This window comes from Mobula birostris, chromosome 18, assembly GCF_030028105.1.
Source record: "Mobula birostris isolate sMobBir1 chromosome 18, sMobBir1.hap1, whole genome shotgun sequence".
Classification (NCBI taxonomy): domain Eukaryota; kingdom Metazoa; phylum Chordata; class Chondrichthyes; order Myliobatiformes; family Myliobatidae; genus Mobula; species Mobula birostris.
This window is the reverse complement of record NC_092387.1, coordinates 28,577,522-28,596,296: the sequence shown is the minus strand read 5'-3', so window position 1 is coordinate 28,596,296 and position 18,775 is coordinate 28,577,522. Positions and strand designations below refer to the sequence as shown.

The 18,775-nt window shown below is 39.8% G+C and overlaps 1 protein-coding gene across 16 annotated transcripts in view; it reads left to right on the top strand.

Annotated features, from left to right (window-relative positions):
• The first annotated feature begins 6,450 nt into the window (after nt 1-6,450).
• Nucleotides 6,451-18,775, top strand: part of LOC140211819 (CUGBP Elav-like family member 4) — an 860,614-nt gene continuing 848,289 nt past the window's right edge. For 7 of the 16 annotated variants that reach the window (XM_072281972.1, XM_072281970.1, XM_072281980.1 and 4 more), the window contains exons 1-2: nt 8,810-9,050; nt 11,104-11,186. In XM_072281972.1, the coding sequence (XP_072138073.1) occupies nt 8,810-9,050; nt 11,104-11,186 (324 nt within the window). Of the gene's footprint in view, nt 6,463-8,764; nt 9,051-11,103; nt 11,187-18,775 lie in introns of those variants that run through there. The other 9 variants (XM_072281977.1, XM_072281983.1, XM_072281976.1 and 6 more) reach the window with 3 other exon arrangements.

The following is an 18,775-nucleotide window of genomic DNA, read 5'->3' as shown; positions in this document are numbered from 1 at the left end:
CAGTTTAAGCTTTCTGGCAGAGGCTAGCAAGTTCCAGGGTCCAGGATCTCTAAGTATTTAGTAACATTCATCGTCCCATCAATCCTGACCAGATTTCCAGTCCCTGCTGCTGAAAAGCATCCCCATATAATGATGTTACCTCCACCATACTTCACAGTAGGCATAGTCTTACCTGACTGATGCACAGTATTGGCTTTATGCTACACGTACTGCTTAGTGTAGAAGCCAAAAAGTTCTACTTTACCTCATCCGACCACAAGACCTTCTTAATATCTTTACAGTATCTTCTCAGTAATGCTTTGCAAAGTCTTTATGGGCAAGAATATGCTTTCTTTTTAAGCCAGGGCTTCCTCCTTACCACTCTTCTATAACTACCCTTTTGTGCAAGGCCTTAGAGAATATGGAGCCATGAGCTTCATCTCCAGTTGCAGCCACTGACTTCTGCAGTTCACTCAGAGTGATTGTTGGTGTCACAGTCTCCTCTCTTTCAAGTGCATTCTTCTCCAGTGACAAAGTTTAGAGAGGTGACCTGACCTAAGTAGTGTGACTGTAGTCTCATATTTTTTCCACTTTTTCACAATTGACTGCACTGAACTACGAGGTATGTTCAGTATCTTTGAAGCAATCTTATACACTTCCCCAGGTGTGTGCTTCTCTATTATCATTTTCCTGACTTGTTTTGAATGTTCTTTTGTCTTCATTTTGGTTTGAAAAATTACCATACTGTTGGACCTTACAGAGAGGGAGTATTTATCCAGGTGATTCTCCAAATTTCTACATCAACAAATTGGGTGAATTGGTGCGGTAATATGCAGTATTGCACCTAAGGAAAGTTAGTGTTGTAATCACAAAGGAGATAAATACTTCTTCAGGCTAACAATTTTGGTTTTTAATTTTTAGAAAATTGTCATGTTTTGGAATTTTTCTTTTGATTTGATATAATGCTCAATGTTTTGTAGATGATCTCAAAAATCCTACTTCAATATATTTTAAATTTAGAAAATGAGACAGTAAAATGTGAAAATAGTTGTGAGGGTTGAATACTTTTTCAAGCACTGTAGATAAAACCTTCTATAGGCAAGATATACAGCATAATGTTATCGACCTAATGGGAGCAAATGGGATTTGTGCAGATAAACATGGATGAGATGGGCCAGACCTTTGGAGTTGTATGGCAATTTCTCTTCTGTGACTGCTCCCCATAGCCTCACGTCTTTCAAACACCAAGACCCAAGAGATCCTACAGACGTTGGGAATTTTGGGCATCACACACAAAATAGGAGGAATTCAGCCTCTGTGGTGGGGAATAAACAGCCAATGTTGCAGGGGTCAAGTATGCATGTCCACATTTTTCTTGTAAAGCATCTGGAAAGGAACTTGAACCCATAAACTCTGACCCAGAGAGGTAGGCATGGATGACAGGGAGTGGCAGGGTCAACATGTCAAGGCCGGATAAACTTGGTATCCCCTTTGTGTTTTCTGCTATGAGCTCTTTATTTTAATGTCCTGGCTGATTTATAGTGGGGCATTTAGGGGGTATCATATGTCGTACCTTAGAACTGTGCCAATTATACTTGCAATTCCCACACACTGGCCTGTAAGTAGATGTTCAGCCTAAATTTTTCATGTGTCTAAAGTACATGAGCAACGGAGTGCTATTGCTTTGAAGGAGAGAGAGCTTATTATTTATAAATTGCTGTCAATGGTCTCTAAGACCACACAGCCCTCAGTGCTGGTTGCAAGTGTGGACCTGGTATCAGTAATGCTACTTCAGAAAATCAGATTGTCAAAAGTGCCTTAAGAATTAAAATGCAGTTGGTGGAATTTTCTCTTTTGAAAAGATTAATCAGCAGGCACATCACTAACCTTTCACCCTGAGGACTGCTCCACATCTAATCCTGACTGAAGGAATGAAAGGCTCTTTCTCTCTATCACTTTGTCTTTCTCTGTACCATGCACTGTTCCTGTTTAAATATCACTGTCTCTTTTTTTACTGTACTTGCCTTCTCTGTCTGGCATTTTCTCCCTTTCACTATATCTGCAATACTATCTCCCCCTCTCTCATTCAATATTTCTTTACTTTTTTATTAATGTGTTTCACCGTCATACTCTTTTTGTCTGTGACGTGCTCTCTCCATCACTGTATCATGCTTTCTCCTCATGTCATCTCCTCTCACTCTTTGTTTTTGTATGATGCTCTCATGTTTCATCACTTTCTCTCTATCCATACTGCTGTCTCCAAAGTTATCATGCTCTCTTTCTGTCTCTCATGTTATCTCTCTCTCTCTTTGCATCTGATATGCTCTCTCCCCTACCTACCCCCTCCCCTGCATTGCTTTGTCATGCACTCTCTCTCACTCTTAGACTCTCTCTGTCCCTGTATTTCCCTTTGCTGTGTTCTGGCATGCAATTTGAATTCTTCATCAGGCACCCTGTCTGTCTGTGGTGTGTGTTTGTCTCTCTCTCTCTCTCTTTTTCTACGTTTGGTACTTTTCCTCATTCCTTCTCCCTTGCACCTTCCTCCTTTCCCCTTTGTATTTCTCTCTCTCTCTCTCTCTCACACACACACACACACATACAATCTCTCCCCCCCACACACACACTCACGCATTTTCTCTCTCCTCTCTCTCTATCTATCTATCTTTATTTCTCTCCTTTCCTGACACTCTCCACAGACTCCAGGGGAAATAACTTCAGACAGCATTGACCTGCTTCCTAATGGGCATGAGTCCATGGTGCACAGCTGTGTATAATTTGGCACTAATTGGCACTTAATTGGCAATCTCTCTCCGTGAGGCCTCAAGGATGGCTGGTGCGTGAAATGGAAATGTCACTCTCTTGCAGTAGGGGGTGCTTTTCTGAGCTTCTGAAGCCCATAAATATCCGAATTCAGCTGGCAAGGGCTGCCGTTGCATCAAGGAGGATGCTTGTGTGGGTGGATGGGAATGAGTGAGATTAATGTGAGGTCCAGCTGCTAGAGCTTGGAATGTCCTTTGTTCCATCACAACTTGTTTCCTAAATTGCCATATAGCCAGGTGTCCCACTGTCACCTTATCTGGTAGCTCTTATAGGCTTTGAAACATTCATGTTTTGGCTTGGTTTTATAACTCAGGTTTATCCAGGTTGTATATTGCAAACATGTGCAAGCAATTTGACTGTAGACTTGGAATTGATCTGGGATCATTTCTGGAGAGTTGCTGATTCTCTCTCCTCCATCCCCTTTCCACTTTCAAGCCTTGGTTATGAGATATCCTGGCCACCTTCTGTACCCAGCCAGGGAGATGCTTGTCCACTATCATTTCTGGAAAGCATCGATAGACTTTTAGGAAGATTTACAGCACATTATAGATAGTGAAAGAGATATAATTATCAATGTTTTCCTCAGCAAGATCCCATCAATTGCAATGGAATGATGTGCATATGATTTAGTTATCAACATTAAACCAGGAGCTCTTTAACTTTTCTTCCCAACATTGCCAAGCAATCAGTCAATCCCATCCAAGAGGGCCAATGTGGGCTTGGTGTAACAACAAACTACAGTTGTAACAGTGTAGAACATCCTCAGCACTCACACAGTTGAAGTCAGGAGATTTAGAATGAAAGCATTACTATGTGGGTACTTATCCAATATAGCGTCTAGGGTGTCCTGCTAATATTGCAAAACTGTGCAAAGCTGAAATTTAAATTATTTTCCGTCTCATATGCATTTTCTTTGTGGTAATGTTTTGTTTTGCTTACCAGCTGACACAACAATATTTTTCTTCACTTTGGGATAAATATTAAACTGGTGCAGCTATGCATAAGGGATTATCCAACATTATTAATGAAGAACATGGAGTGGGAGTAGGATGGACCAACAGGGAGGATTACACCTCCCCAGTTTGATGTTGCGCTTCTCGTTATGTCTACACACATTTTCCAGCAGAGGTCACTGGCTACCAGCACAGAGCAGGAACCCAGGTAGATTGCATTTGCAAACACACCCATCCCCTACAATTAGTCCCATCCCCAATTATAGATCAATCCTACACATGTTCTAACTCTGACCTGCATCATGACACACTTAACTTTGCCAGTGAATGAGCTGCAGGGCCCACAAGTTGAAGTCAACTGTATTTTTTCTCCTCCCTACTTCTTACAACCTCTTTGATTCTGATTGTGATTATGATTAAAAAGATTTGGTACGTCATTAAAGACTGTAGCACATTTCTATAGATGTATGGTAGAGAGCATTCTGATTGGTTGCATCATGGCTTGGTAAAGAGCCTCCAATTCACAAGATTGCAAGAGTTTGGAGAGTATTGTAGACTCAACCAGTTCCATCATGGCATTCTCTATCAAGGATATTTTCAAGAGGTTGTGCCTCAAGAAGGTGACATCAATCATTAACTACCCTGACCATTCAAGACACGCCCTCTTCTCATTACTACCAGCAGGACCCTTTAGACCCACACTCAATGTTCTTAGAAATAGCTTCTTCCCCTCTACCATCAGATCTCTGAATGGCCCATGAACCTATGAAAACTAAGTCACTATTCTACTTTTACACTACTTATTTATTTACTATAACTTAGAGTAATTTTACTGCCTTGTACTGTACAGCTGCCACAAAATTCACAACATGTAGCAGTGATAATAAACCTAATTCTGATTCTGGTACTGATTCTTTCACTAGGCATTGGAAAAATCATGGGTAAAATAGCCAGGTGGCCTCCTTCAGTGCTTTTAGATTCTACATTTCTACACGTCTCAGTTGCTTCATCACTATTCTGCTCAGTGACACGGCTAGAAGAGAGTCACCGCTCCACACCTCAGCTGATCTGGATTCGACCCCAGCCGATGATTCTGTTTGTATGGACTTTGTTGGTAGCACATTAGTCTACCGCAAGCACTCCAGTTTCTGCCCGTGCTTCAGGGATGCATTTTGGAAGATAAATCAGCTGCTGCAAATTATCCCTAATCTATTTGTAAATTGTTTCCCTTGAAAGAGAATGATGGGAATGTGGGGAGAATGGGTTAAAGCAAAACTTATTGGGGAATGGGATTGATCAGTAAACTGGCCAAATATTGGGGATATCTTCATTCTACTATCAGCTGCTCTTCAGATCCTACACACAGATGGTTACGTCTGAATGGTGTCTCTTATTTTCAGGATTCATTTTTGCCTGTCGAAGATGCTGAGGGTTCCATTCGAGACCTTGGGGGCCTTGCACCAGTAGACCTTCTCAGGTTCGGTCTTAGTTCCTAAGGATCTGTACACCGTAGTTTCACTCCAAGGCTGAGGAAAATGGACTGATAGTGTATGGCGCGAATGAGAGAAAGAGCAGCAATCATACTAACATTCTGAGAGCCATTAAATAAAAGTTTATTTCCTCGGGTTGCAGAATGTAGAACCAGACAGACTATCATGATGAAGTTTTGATTATTTCAAACTGAGATCTGTTACCTTACTCTGAGGCCTTTGGAATTCTCTGTCTCCAAGGACAATAGATACTCATAAATTGTATATATTTCACACTAAAATCAAAGGGATCGCAGATACTCTGAGGCAGGGGATAGGAAAGTGGAGTTAAAGCATGGGTGACACAGTAGGGCAATTGCCTTACAACAACAGAAGCTCAGGTTCAATCTCAACCTCCAGTGCTGTCCATGTGAGTTTGTACATTCTCCTTGTGACCATGTGGATTTCCTCTAGGTGTTCCACTTTCTTCCCACATCCCAAAGACGTGTAGATGAGTAAGTTAATTGGCCACTGCAGATGATCCCTGATGTGTAGGTATGCATGAAATCTGAGGAAAATCAATGAGAATAGAAAAGTGAGATAAATGTAAGATTATTGTAAATGGACGGCTAATAGTCAGAATGAACCTGGCTGGCACTAAGACTATTCTCCATTATAAGGCGGGCCCATGTTGATTCCAAGAGAAACATAACACTGAAATAAAACCTGAAAATGCTGAAAATACTCAGGATCAGAATTAGAATCAGAATCACATTTATTATCACCAACATATGTCAAAAAAATTGTTGTTTTGTGGCAGCAGGACAGTGAACTACATAAAATATACTGTAAATTACATTATGAAATATACACTTAGTGATCACCTTTAGGTACACCCGTACACCTGCTCATTGATGCAAATATCTAATCAGCCAGTCGTGTGTAGTAAGTCAGTACATAAAAGCATGCAGATATAGTCAAGAGGTTGTCGACCAGACCAAACATCAGAACGGGAAAGAAGTGTGATCTGAGTGACTTTGACTGTCAAAAAGATTGTTGGTGCCAGGTGGGATGGTTTGGGTATCTGAGAAGCTGCTGATCTGCTGGGATCATCACACACAACAGTCTCTAAAGCTTACAAAGAATGGTGTGATAGACAAAACAAAACATACAGTGTTCAGCAGTTCTGTGGGTGAAGATACCCTGTTAATGAGAGAGGTCAGAGGAAAATGGCTAGACTGGTTCACGCTGACATGAAGATGATAGTGACTCAAATAACTATGTGTGACAACAGTGGAATGCAGGTGGGCATCCCTGAATACACAACATATCGGGCCTTGAAGTGATGGGCTACAGCAGCAGAAGACCATGAACGTACACTCAGTGGTGACTTTATTAGGTACTTCATGGGGAAGAAGCCATTCCTAAAACATTGAATGATTATCTTTGGGCTCCTATACATCCTTTCTGATAGCAGTAATGAGCAGAGGGCATGTCCTTAGTGATGGGAATTGTTTAATGAGAAATACCATCTTTTTCAGGCATTGTCTTTTGAAGATGTCTCAGCAGGTTGGGCATTATCCATTGAAAGAAAAAACAAGAGTTGGCAACAAATATCTGAAATGGAGCTGTTTCACTCTCCGCATGTGCTGCTTGACCTGCTGAGTATTCCCAGTATTTTTAGGCAATTTCAGTTTTTTTTTTGATTTTCTTCAAAATGTGTAGATGTGAAGTGGGTGCTGGAGTGGAAAGGTCAAAAATAGGTGCTTTTTGTGAAGTATTGGAAGGGAGAAACAACAGAAATGGCATGAAGTCATTTGTACTAGCTGCCATATGAGGTGGTTACTCTGTGTAGATTCAAGAATCCTGCAATGAGGTTTGAAAAGAACAAGCAAAGTTATTGCTGGTATCCACATGTATAATCTCAACATTTATGCTTCTACATTTAATTTATCCTAAAGCCTTAACAAACTTAAAAATACCTTGACAGATTGATGGTGGAAATAAGAAAGTGATAGAGAAGGAAAAATGAAATTGAATTAAATCTAGTGATGGTAGTTATTTTCCCCAGTTACTGTTGTGTTCCTTTAGGTAGACGATCGCAATGGAATGGATGTGAATGTTTGCACCATCCTTTGACACTTTAAGCAAGTTCATCAGAACAGTGTACAAATAATCTGTAAATTACTACTGATGGAATGCACTGTATCTGGGTGCCATCGAAGCTTATACTACACAAAAAGGCTTTTTGGTGCATTTTTACCTAAAACTAAAACAAGAAGTCTGCATGCCTTGCTCTGTTGACAATGCGGTAGAACTTTATCTGACTGCTTTAATAAAGAGAAGTTCATGAGTCCAGATGGGAATGTGCTTTGCTGCAAGGTCAGTCTCAGAACTAAGAACAATCCCATCGTCCAATTGACTTTTCCTTGGATGCAGTTACTTCACCCTAACCACGTTCACTGTTTGGAAGCATCTACACAGAGCTTGTTATGATGTTCAACTCCTAGTAAGGACTCATTTATTCGGCAGTGTTTGCTTTATAACCGAATTAAGCCTCTTCTTGCATTAAAAGGAGTCCACTGTATTTTCTTATTACATCAAGCTTGATTTGTGATGTTAGAAACGACAGAAGACATTCTGCCTTTGTTGTTAACAAGCAAAAGCATTCCCCTCCTCATTTAAAAATGATAAAACCTTCTTCAGCAGTTGTGGATTATGGATAACTTGCCTCATTATATTTTATTACCAAATGTGTGTCACTCCCCACTCCTCCCTGTCAGTGTCTCTATCAGTTTCTCTCTGTCATTATCACTCTCCATCTGTCTGTCCTGCACTCTCTCTGATCTACTGTGCATGTTCTCCCAGCTATTCCCTCCAATTCTGTCCCATTCTATTCTCTCTCTCTCTGTCTCTGACTTCCTGTCTCCCTTTCTCTCTCTCTCTCTCTCTCTCACACACACACACACACACACACACACACACATACATACACACACACACTCACTCACTCACTCTCACACTCCCCCCCCCCCATCTATCTCTTTCCGGGTCTCTGTCTTCTGACAGGTATCCTCCTCAATTGCTGAACAGTCTAGTGTAGGCTCTATATCTGGCCAAGAATGGAGGATAGTTTGCCTGGGCAGAGAGTAGCAATAGGAGTATTTCAAACAAGATGAAAACTTGTCAGTCAATACTTGAAGGGTGGCAAAAAGATCCAGCAAATATTGGGTTAAGGAAAAGCTGGCTTGCTCCTGTGTGTGTGTGTGTGTGTGTGTGTGTGTGTGTGTGTGTGTGTGTGTGTGTGTGTGTGTGTTGTTTAATCTCCCTCTTTCCCCCACCACAGATTGAATTGAAGGGGTGTGTGTGTGTGTGGCGGGGCAGGGTTAACGTGGCGTTGAGGCTGTGTGTAGATCCGGCAACATTTACTCAGCACCAAGCAGGCAACCCTGACGTCAGGACTTACAGACTCCTAGTTAAAGAGGGCTGACGTGGGCGACCAGAGAGCGATAGAGAGAGAGAGAGAGAGAGTGAGTGAGGGAGAGAGAGATAGACACACACAGACAGAGACAGCGACAGCGCTTGAACATGGCCACTGTAAGCAACGGAGTACAGCTAGACACCAACAACAGTGGCGGCAGCGGGCGAATGAACGGCTTAAGCCACAGTCAGAACACCATCCCAATGAAAGATCACGACGCCATCAAACTCTTCATCGGCCAGATCCCACGTAACCTGGAAGAGAAGGACCTAAAACCGTTGTTCGAGGAATTTGGCAAGATCTACGAACTGACTGTGCTGAAGGACCGTTTCACTGGTATGCACAAAGGTCTGTGACTCTCAGGTTTAATCCTTTGAGTGTGGATGGTGATAGCAAACCAGCCGGAGCATTGTGTGTGTGCGTGTATGTATATTTGCAGGCAAAGGGTGGATGTTTATGATTTCCTCTTATCCTTTCCATCCCTGAGGCAAATCAACCAGTCGGTTTTTCTGTTTGCTGGACGTCCCCTTCCCCTTTTCCTCCTCGACCCGTTACTTCCACCGACCCGTCATTAAAGTTTCCTGAATTTCCAGTTGTGTCTTCACTCCCAGCAGCTCGACGGCGGACTCCCTCCCCATCTCAAACAGTTGTGCAGCTGATGGGGAAGGGGTTTGCTGTGTTTCTATCTGAGACACCACGGTCCCTCCAAAAACACAATTTTAGAAACTGACCAACCTAATCATTTAAAGTTCATCATTTTTTTTTCACGTGGATTTGGCGCTTTATTTTTTCTCACCTGATTTTTTGCAATAAATTTAAATCTGTAAACTAAATCAGTAAAATAAATCAGATTCTCTATTTAAAAGTGAAGTATGGGGTTAGTTCACCAGGTTACATTAATGTCCCGAATTAAAAGTACATTAGTGTCAATTTCAGTCATTAACCGTGATAAAGTTTCCTGAAATTTACCAACTACAAAATAAATGATTCCTACTAATGCTTCTGATTAACTGCCGGGATTGACGCTGCGCTCCAGTCAGTCTGAGTGCACTTTTGATGTCCGATCAAAAGTAGTTTTAATTTTTTTTTAAACTTTACATTTTGTTAAGCTAGCTGAAGCAAGATAATACATTCCGATTTGATCCGTGTGTGTTGCTTGTTAAGGATGTGAACTGATTAATCGCGATTTAGCATTGATGAGGTAAATTAGATTGCACCCTCTCCGCAGGTAAATAGCATTCCCCATCAACCTTTTATACATTTCTTAAACTTTGAAATTTTGGCTTTTTTTCTCCTCTTCCTAATGATTCTTCATAAACACGAGCTATTTATCCAGAGTTGACGATAGGTTGCACTGCATGATAGTTACTGACCACAAAATATGGTCAAATAGTGTAATAATTTACATGCATTGGTTGACCTTAGCGCACAATATCGCCAGTATTAAGGGAAATATGTTTCACTCATTACATTGATAAAGCCATTCATACACTGGCTTTTAGAGTGTATCTAAACGTGGCTGTCAATAACTTTATTTTGAACAGTAAGCAACGGACATTAACATGCATATATTTATAGTTAAATCTCACTGACAAATAATTGCTTTGTTGTTGATCAGCATGCGCTTGAAGGGGATGTGTTGTTGGATTTTCAACACATATAATAAGCAACCAACCTATTCACATCTGTTGGAAAACTATGATAATAAGATATGATTGTGCTAATAGTTTTACTTCTAGTTTCAGTGAGTCCTCCATGAATTAACTGCGTGAAGTGTCTGCATATTATTTTCTGCGCTGTTATCAGCAAGTGAGAGCTTGTTACATCTGTCTTTGCAGGAGACCTTTCACTCAAAGCTCGTTGGCATTAATTGTCGCTCGAATATGCTGGTTTTTAGACTAGGATTGCTGCTTCCGCAGTAGGTAATGCAATGATATTAAGGAGTTCACGCCAAGTTAATGTATTGGGAGTAGGAAGATCCTACCACAAATTAGGTCTGTATTTAAGAAGACGTCGTCCTTTGCAACTTGAAGCATCGTCATGGCAAATGTTCTTTTGTGAGATTGACAGTAGGCAGCTAGACTGCTTAGGCTTAAAAGTTTCAATTAACTAGTTAGTCGAATAGGTCAGAACTGAAAACTGCCTGTAACTGAACCTGTTTCATGAGCAGATTTATTTCTGCACTTTGCTTTAAGTGCCTTGGTGACTGAGCCTGAATTTAATTTGGACTGGACGAGCTATTGTTGTTGGGGAGGATAGATAAAATTCGTTGTCCGGGTAAAGCAGACGCTTAATGAACACGAACAGCGAGGCAAATTTTCACAGCCTTATCTCCGGCTCTTAACGCAATGAATGCACTGGCGTCTGTAGTAGAGAATAACTTGCTCCTTTTCCAACGTAGGTTGTGCCTTCCTCACGTATTGTGCCAGGGACTCGGCGCTTAAAGCTCAGAGTGCATTACACGAACAGAAGACATTGCCAGGGGTAAGTAGACAAATTTGTTTTTAGACAGTTGAAGATCTGGCCCTTTTCTCCTCGAAACCCTTTCTATGTTTTGGCAGTTGCATTGCCTCGTTGGAACCCCTGAAATCTCCTATTAATATCGGCCGCTGTACCAGTTGCTTCAGAAACGGAACAGGAGGAGGAGAGCTTTATTTCCTCATTTTTCTTCTCCTTCACTATAAAGTAACACGTCAATCTGTCTTGTCAGCTGCTGGATTTGACATTGCAGCAGACAAGATCTCTGCAAGATTTCACGTTGTACAGATGCTTGCTAAATAAATGAATCTATTGCTGAAATGTGGCTTTGCCTGTGACTCTAAGACATTTGGAATTTTGACACAGAATTATGGTTTACAATTTCTTCTGATTTGTATGTGACCAAGGCCAGATATGTGTATCTTTAAGTAGACAGAGGAATTCACCATACCTCCCACCAGTCCTGCCTTGCATGAAGCTTTAAGTTTTATACAGTACTTTCCAATGTTCGGTCTTTCTACCACTTAAGAAAAGTTCAAGATATTTGTATTTCATTGTCACAAAATATGCCTGAATAATTAATGAAGGTGTATAAAATATCATGGTAAACAATAAACTAGAAGAGGTGTATTTCCTTCTGGATAATAGATGCATGAAAATACTTACTTACCCAACCGTTGCCCAGTTACCATCCCAGTTTAACAACGTCATGTTGTGAAACAAGTTTCAAGACATAAATTCCACACACCACCAACGGTACCAAAGCTAAACATCGGCAAAATAATGTTCTGGGGTCGCAAAAATTCTGGGAACAAGCAACTTCTAACCCATCTATAAAGTTTTATTTAAAATACTTTAAGACTTTACTCGTTTGAGAATAAGCCAGTTTCCAATCCTGCATGTTTTCTTCTGTGTATACGACCTGAGTATGTCACAGTACAGAACAGGAAGCTTGCGTGAACATTGAGAGAAAAGGAATAGCGCTGTAACTGTTGATTTCTTGTTGGACCCCCTACATTTAAACGTTGCCAACAAATTAAATGAGTGTTTATCATCTTGAAAGCAATGATAACTATTTGGACGGTCATAGATTGTTTTTATTGGAGTTTTACACAGCCGGTTTGATTTTCTTTTTCTCCGAGCGACAGTGGACTGCGTTAAATGTTGGAAGCATCATACTGCAGTATTTGCATCGTTTTAGTCACAAGATTAAACTGATAAGGTGAATGTGACGGGCTGTGCTATGAGAGCAGTGGCCTCCCTCTGAAAATCACTACAAACCCTACTTGAGGCGTTTGTTTGACCGAGGGACAGTGTCGAGGGAAACAGTAGCAGTAATAAATGTGGATGATACCTGCGTGCCTGTCCGGAGAATTATAGGAGTATGGAAAACCATGTTGTGTTTTTGACTATTCGAGGTGTTGGGGGGGCGGGGGGAGTGATGATAACAGCTGTTTTAAGCATAAATATTTTTTTCTGCTTAATTATAAATGTCATTTGTATTCTTTTTTAATGACAGCAATGACAATGGGGACTTCCTAATCTGCTGTGAGATGATGTTATTAAAGTTGTGGCAGATGTGAAGCGATTGCAACGTTTATATGTAAGAGAACATCTTCTCTTGTATGTGAAATTTGCTCTCTCGCTTAGACCGACAGTCAAATTGATATTTATCTACATTCCTTAATTTCAACGTAGTTAGAAGAGACTTGTGTCATGTGACATTGGTGTCTTTTGCAGCCCTGACATTCCAATCAGAACTCCTATTTGGTTAGGTGCCACGTCCATCATTAGGATTTTTTTTTCCGTATTGCGCCTTTTAGCAGAGGAGCTGTCCAGCATTTCAGCCAGGTACCTGTTTTGGAGAATTAAACACATGGTTCATCAGGAGTGGCGTTTAAGGCAAGTGTGAATATACGAGCTTCCACGCCCACCCCAGTTCAGGCCTATAGGTTCATTGGATTAACAACATATTAAACGATCTATTTTTGAATGTTCTCAACCAAAGCCACCGGGTACAGTTACTCATTACATAAGCTGTCCGTTGTAAACTGCAGCAAGCAAGCAGTCGCACTTGATACAAGGATTGACAGAAGAACCTCTAGTCTTGCACTACCAAGCTGGTGAAATTTTTATTATATAAACACTACATAAGTTTGAGTGCTCTTCAGGGCTTTGACTATCACTGTGAATACTAATACTTCCTGTAAAAAGTTATGAATATTTATTGTTCTGATTATATAAAAATATCATAAAAGCTTGTAAGTCAGTGGTGTGATAGCCAGTATTAAGAAGGGAGTTCTCACTCCCTTCTGACACATTTTGTGATTCTACAATATCAGTGCTTACAATTCCCATACTGATGCTGTGCTTTTTTGGGTTTCTTATATGATGGCATTAAATGTTCTACAAACAGCGATTTCACTTTCATGACTGCTCTACCTTTTAACTACAATCCTGCATTAAAAATGATTGTGGGCATTAAAATTGCACTCATTTGTTTACCTGCCAAAATTGAATGCCAATACTGATGATTTCCTTTCCCTGAGGATGCTAAATTTCATCCTTCACCTGGAGGAGCAATTAATAAAATGTCAAATGGTTACACCTTAAAAAGGGAAATGACCAACTTTCTGAAGTAATTCCTCTCAGAGAGGCACTTCATGGGTTTATTATTGGGGCAAAGATGTACTTTGGTGTAAGATCTTTCCATTTTAAAATTGCCCAGTTTGGGGTTAGCATTGTCAAAGGTTGTTACTTTACCCTGGAAGTGTTAAGATTACATTAATTTTGCCTCTATTGTTCAGGAACTAATCTTTTTGTTTTACACTAAGTTTAAAATTAGCAATTTAACTCATTGCTTTTGGGTCTCAGTTATTACAGCCACCTTTTTGTGTGAGTGTTGCATTGTTCTGACCTGCAGGGATTCCTTTAAGTGAGATGGGCTGATTTTGAAACAAGGTTCCTTGGTTAAATATAAAACCTCAAAACTTGGTACAGTGTTGATTCTCCTTCATGTCTGGAAATTTTTATTGATGAAGACTCAGTTTGGCTTTTTGTTTCCTAGTTCATTCACTTATGGTGAATGAACAAGTAAACAAAAGTTAGTTCTTCATAAAAGAGTCTTGGGTCAAAATGCGACACCAAAAATCCCAAATGTTCACACTTTATTTTGGAGTACTCAGCAAGTTTGGCAGCATGTCTGAGAGAGGGAAATACATTTAATATTTAAAGTCGATGGCTGCTGTGGTTTTCCATTTTTACATGATCAAAGAGTTATTGTGCTGTTGGAGACAATTCTGTCAGTGCTACTTGTCATTGCAACTCTAGTGGATAGACCAACCTATGATATAAGATATTGACTAGCAAGGTTTTTTAACAAGTTCCATTTATGTAATGGCTCCCTTTCATACCATTATACACAAGGTAGTTCACAGGATGGAATTGGCATGTACCCATAGAAGATATTGGGAGAAATGGCTAAAAGCTTTGGGTGAAATTTAGTTTCAAGGGAGGCAGACACTGGGGCTGGAAGAAAAGCCTGTGCTGATGGATAACCTGGCTGAAGGTATGACCACCATCAACCAAACAAACAGAAAATATCCTCAAACATGTGGTGGAAGAACACAGATTTCAGGAATGCAAGTCCAATTTTAACACTATTCTATTTCTACCATTTGACATACAGTTCACCTCTGAGAAAGATCATAATTTTTTACATTTTAGTATTTTGATTTGTATATTTAGCCATATTTGAAGAAGATTCTGACCAGTGATTTACAGCATGGTGTATCTGTCAATGTCTAGCAACTTGTGGAAATCGCATGCTTGACTGATGTCCTGAAGACCTCTAGCTTTTCACAAATAGCCTTTTTCATCTGGGAGGAAGAAGGGGTTCAATAGATTGTAATGTCTGAAGGTTGAGTATGTTATTGCACAATCAATACTGAGGATACTTGATGCTGACTTTAGATCTGAATTAATTTGACACTGAAAACTAGAAGTTGGAAAATATGCAGCTGTGTAAATGTTGGGGGGGGATTTTGGGGGTGAGTAATGTTAATGAGGAGGCGGGGATTGCATCCAGTAATTCCTTATGATACAGATATTCTATCTTTTAATCTTAGAGCTATCTCTTTTTCCCTGACCTCCGTACCAGTTAAAATATTTGGAGGAGAACTGTGATGAATATAATGCCTGACCTGAGAACAATAAGTATGAAAAAATGTCTCATTTGCAATAATAGCATTTGTCTTTTGTGAATTAAACAATGCATGTGATCATTTTCCTCTAAATTGCAAACACAAATCAAATTCAGAACAGTATAAAATAATGCAGCAGAAACCACTAACTGGAAAGAAAAACTATTTCCAATATTTTATATGTAATTAGAAAGGAAGGATGCAAGGATTTTCAATTCCATTGAAACATATTGCTTAAATTAATATAATGTTTTTTGACCTCTGTTTCTGGAAACACAGTTTATTAACAATAAAAAAAATAATGTTCCAACACCTGATTTGTTTTGAGCAACGTTTCCATATATACTTCACTTAATTCCTATTTTTTTTAATGTTTTCCTTTGTCTGAATTAGAATTAGTAATGAATGTACTTAGCATGAAATGTGTTAGTCACAGTGGACCTGTCTGTATAGTTTCTGTACCAGAAAATGCAGCATATGTTGTTTTTCATTGTCTCTTAAGTATAAAGTATTTCACAGTGACGCTGGAAATGATACTGTATATTGGAGCGTTTGACCACCACTTGTGTGTTTTTAGAGTTGAGTGAGACAACTGTTGGACAGTGCTAACATTGCATGCAGTAGGAGGCACCTTATTGTGGCCTGAATATCTTACTGTCATATACATGTGAGAGGTCATCAGGTAATTTTCATTCAAGCTTCCCATTAGTAAAACTTGCTCTTTAACTAGTTGTTTAATTTGATCAAAACTTACTGTTGTTATCTTGCTCCTGTGATTTTATTTATATTATCGAGGAAATTCATCTCTGCCATGCTCCAAAGGGAAAACATAACATTTAGTTGTGATATCCTCTGATCTAAGACCTGCCTACTGGTTCAGCAACTTGTGGATTTGTTTGTTTTTAAAAGCATTTTTTTTTACAGTGAAATGATTACATCCCTATTTTCCTCTGCCACTTCCAGACATTGACTCATTCTTTAACAATGATTAAAATCTGTACCATGTGAACCAAGGCCCTTGCTCCCGTCCCCACCTTGCCATTCTTGTTAGCCACCACCACTGTATTCTTGATAACTGTTGTGAGAGTTTGGGGGGCGTGTAGGATCAACTGGATATCCAGTCTAATTAGTGCATCCAATCTAATCCTCTTAGTAATTCTCAGCATCGTTGGTAGCTAGAAACAAATTAGCAAAGAGTAATTCTGGCAGATTTCTTTCTTTTATTTTCTTTTTGACTTCTGTTGTTTTTATTTGCTATTTTCATTTTCTGTCTCCCTCTTTCCTTCATACTCTTTAGACCAAATTCACATGCAACACAAGTGTCTCTTTTAATCTAAGGATGAAGACCCTCTCAGCGCTCGTGAAATGATCCAGTTAGCAGATTTGTCTTAGTTTATGCCCTTTGCATAACTGCACATTCTGAAGTTTCACTTTCGTCCAATCAGTATTCATGCTGCCTAGCTCATACTTTTATACGATGTCTACTGGTATGACCTTTGCAGTATATGACATGTGTAAGTATTATTAATTGCATCATAGTTCTTGCAAATCCAGTGGTTTGATTGGCTGGTTACTGTGCATTTAATCTCTATTGAGAACATGTAGTGCCCTATCCTGTAACCTATGACAAACTCAACTAATAACCTCAGTACAAGGAAAGCTCAGAGTTTATAGCTGCATGAGAGGCTAGGCGTAAGGCATTTAATGTAGTGTTGCTCATTATAGATATGAAAGAAAGACCTTTTCTCAAATATAGAACAGTATAACACAGGGACAGGCCCTTCTGTGCATGATGTTGTGCTGAACTTATTAAACTAGTAACTAATACCTAACTAAGCTAATTCCTCTGCCTACACAACATCCATATCCTTCCATTCCCTGCATATTCATTTGGTTATCTAAGATTTTTAAATGTCTCTATTGTATTTGTCTCCACCATCACCATTGGCAGTGTATTCTAGGACCTACCACTCTGCTCTTTAAAAACAAAACTTACCCTGCACATTTACTTTTGAACTCCACCCCCCTCCCCCCAGATCTTAAATGCATGCCCACTAGTTCAATCCTGAAGAAGTGATAGACAGACTGGACAGCCAATATGTCGGTCATAATGCTATAAATTTCCATCAAATCTCCCCTCACTCTCCAGAGTAAACAACCTAAATTTGTCCAGCCTCTCCTTTTAGCACTCGGCAAAGCTTCCACATCTTTCTTGATCTGGCCCACAAATTAATGTGATTCTCCAGGTGCAGTTTAACTAGAGTTTAATAAAGCTGCAGCATAATTTCCCAGCTCGTGTACTCACTGTCTTGAATAATAAAGGAAGGCATCCATATGCCGCCTTTGCCACCCTATCAATGGATCTATGGACCTGTACACCCTGTACCTCTGTGCATCAACGCTGTTAGGTCTGTGTTTTTCTACAAGCTGCCTGAACTGCTGAGTTCCTCCCACATTTTGTGCATCTATGTTGTTAAGTCTTGCAGTAAGTGCAATTCTTATTGTATTCATGTTGTCCTTCTCTCCCATTTGTTTGCAGTTATTCCTTCACCCAATTTACCATACTTTTTGCCCTATTTTCTGCTCATGTGAACTTACTTTATCTCTCTGCTGCTTGCAATCTTCTTTGTTGTAAATGTTTCAAACTTCCAATTGTGTTGCAGAATTAAGAACAACAGATCAAATAGACTTTTATTTTAAACTTGGATTTTGCTAGGCAGGTGCTTTCTATAGAACCTTGACTGCATAGTTTGCTGGGCCAGTTCACAGTTAATTACATTGTTGGGTGTGGAATCACATTTAAGGTAGAGCGGATGCAGTTTCTTGGAGCTATAACTCCAAGTTCTTTATCTCTGCCATGCTTCCTTTAAGGATCATTGTGATCATGATGTTCTTGTTTTGATATTATGAGAGAGCCATCACTGAGAGAAACAGGAGTGGAGATTGCTGAGTCCTTGAGAGATTTTTAGAGTTACAGGTGAAGTTCTAGAGGACTGGAAAGCAGTCAGGGCTGTTGCTCTTTTTAAGAAAGGCAATAGGGGCAAAGTAGGAAATTGTGGACATGTGAGCCTTGCAGCAGTAGTAGGAAAATTATTGGAGATAATTTTGTGGATAGGATTTACTTCCATATGGGGGAGAAAGAAGCTGACTTTTTAAGCATAGTTGGCACAGCTTTGTGCTAGGGAAGTCATGTCTTAAGATTTTTTTTTGAGTTTGCAAAGATGATTGGCAGTCAGTGCTGCATACATGGTCTTTAGTAATGCTTTTGAAAAGTCTCTCATGGTATGCTGATCCAGAAGATTAAGGCACAAGGATTTGTGGAGATTTGGATTCAAGATTGGCTTGGTCATATAAAACAGAATGTAGTAATGGAGGGAACACACATCAAAGTTG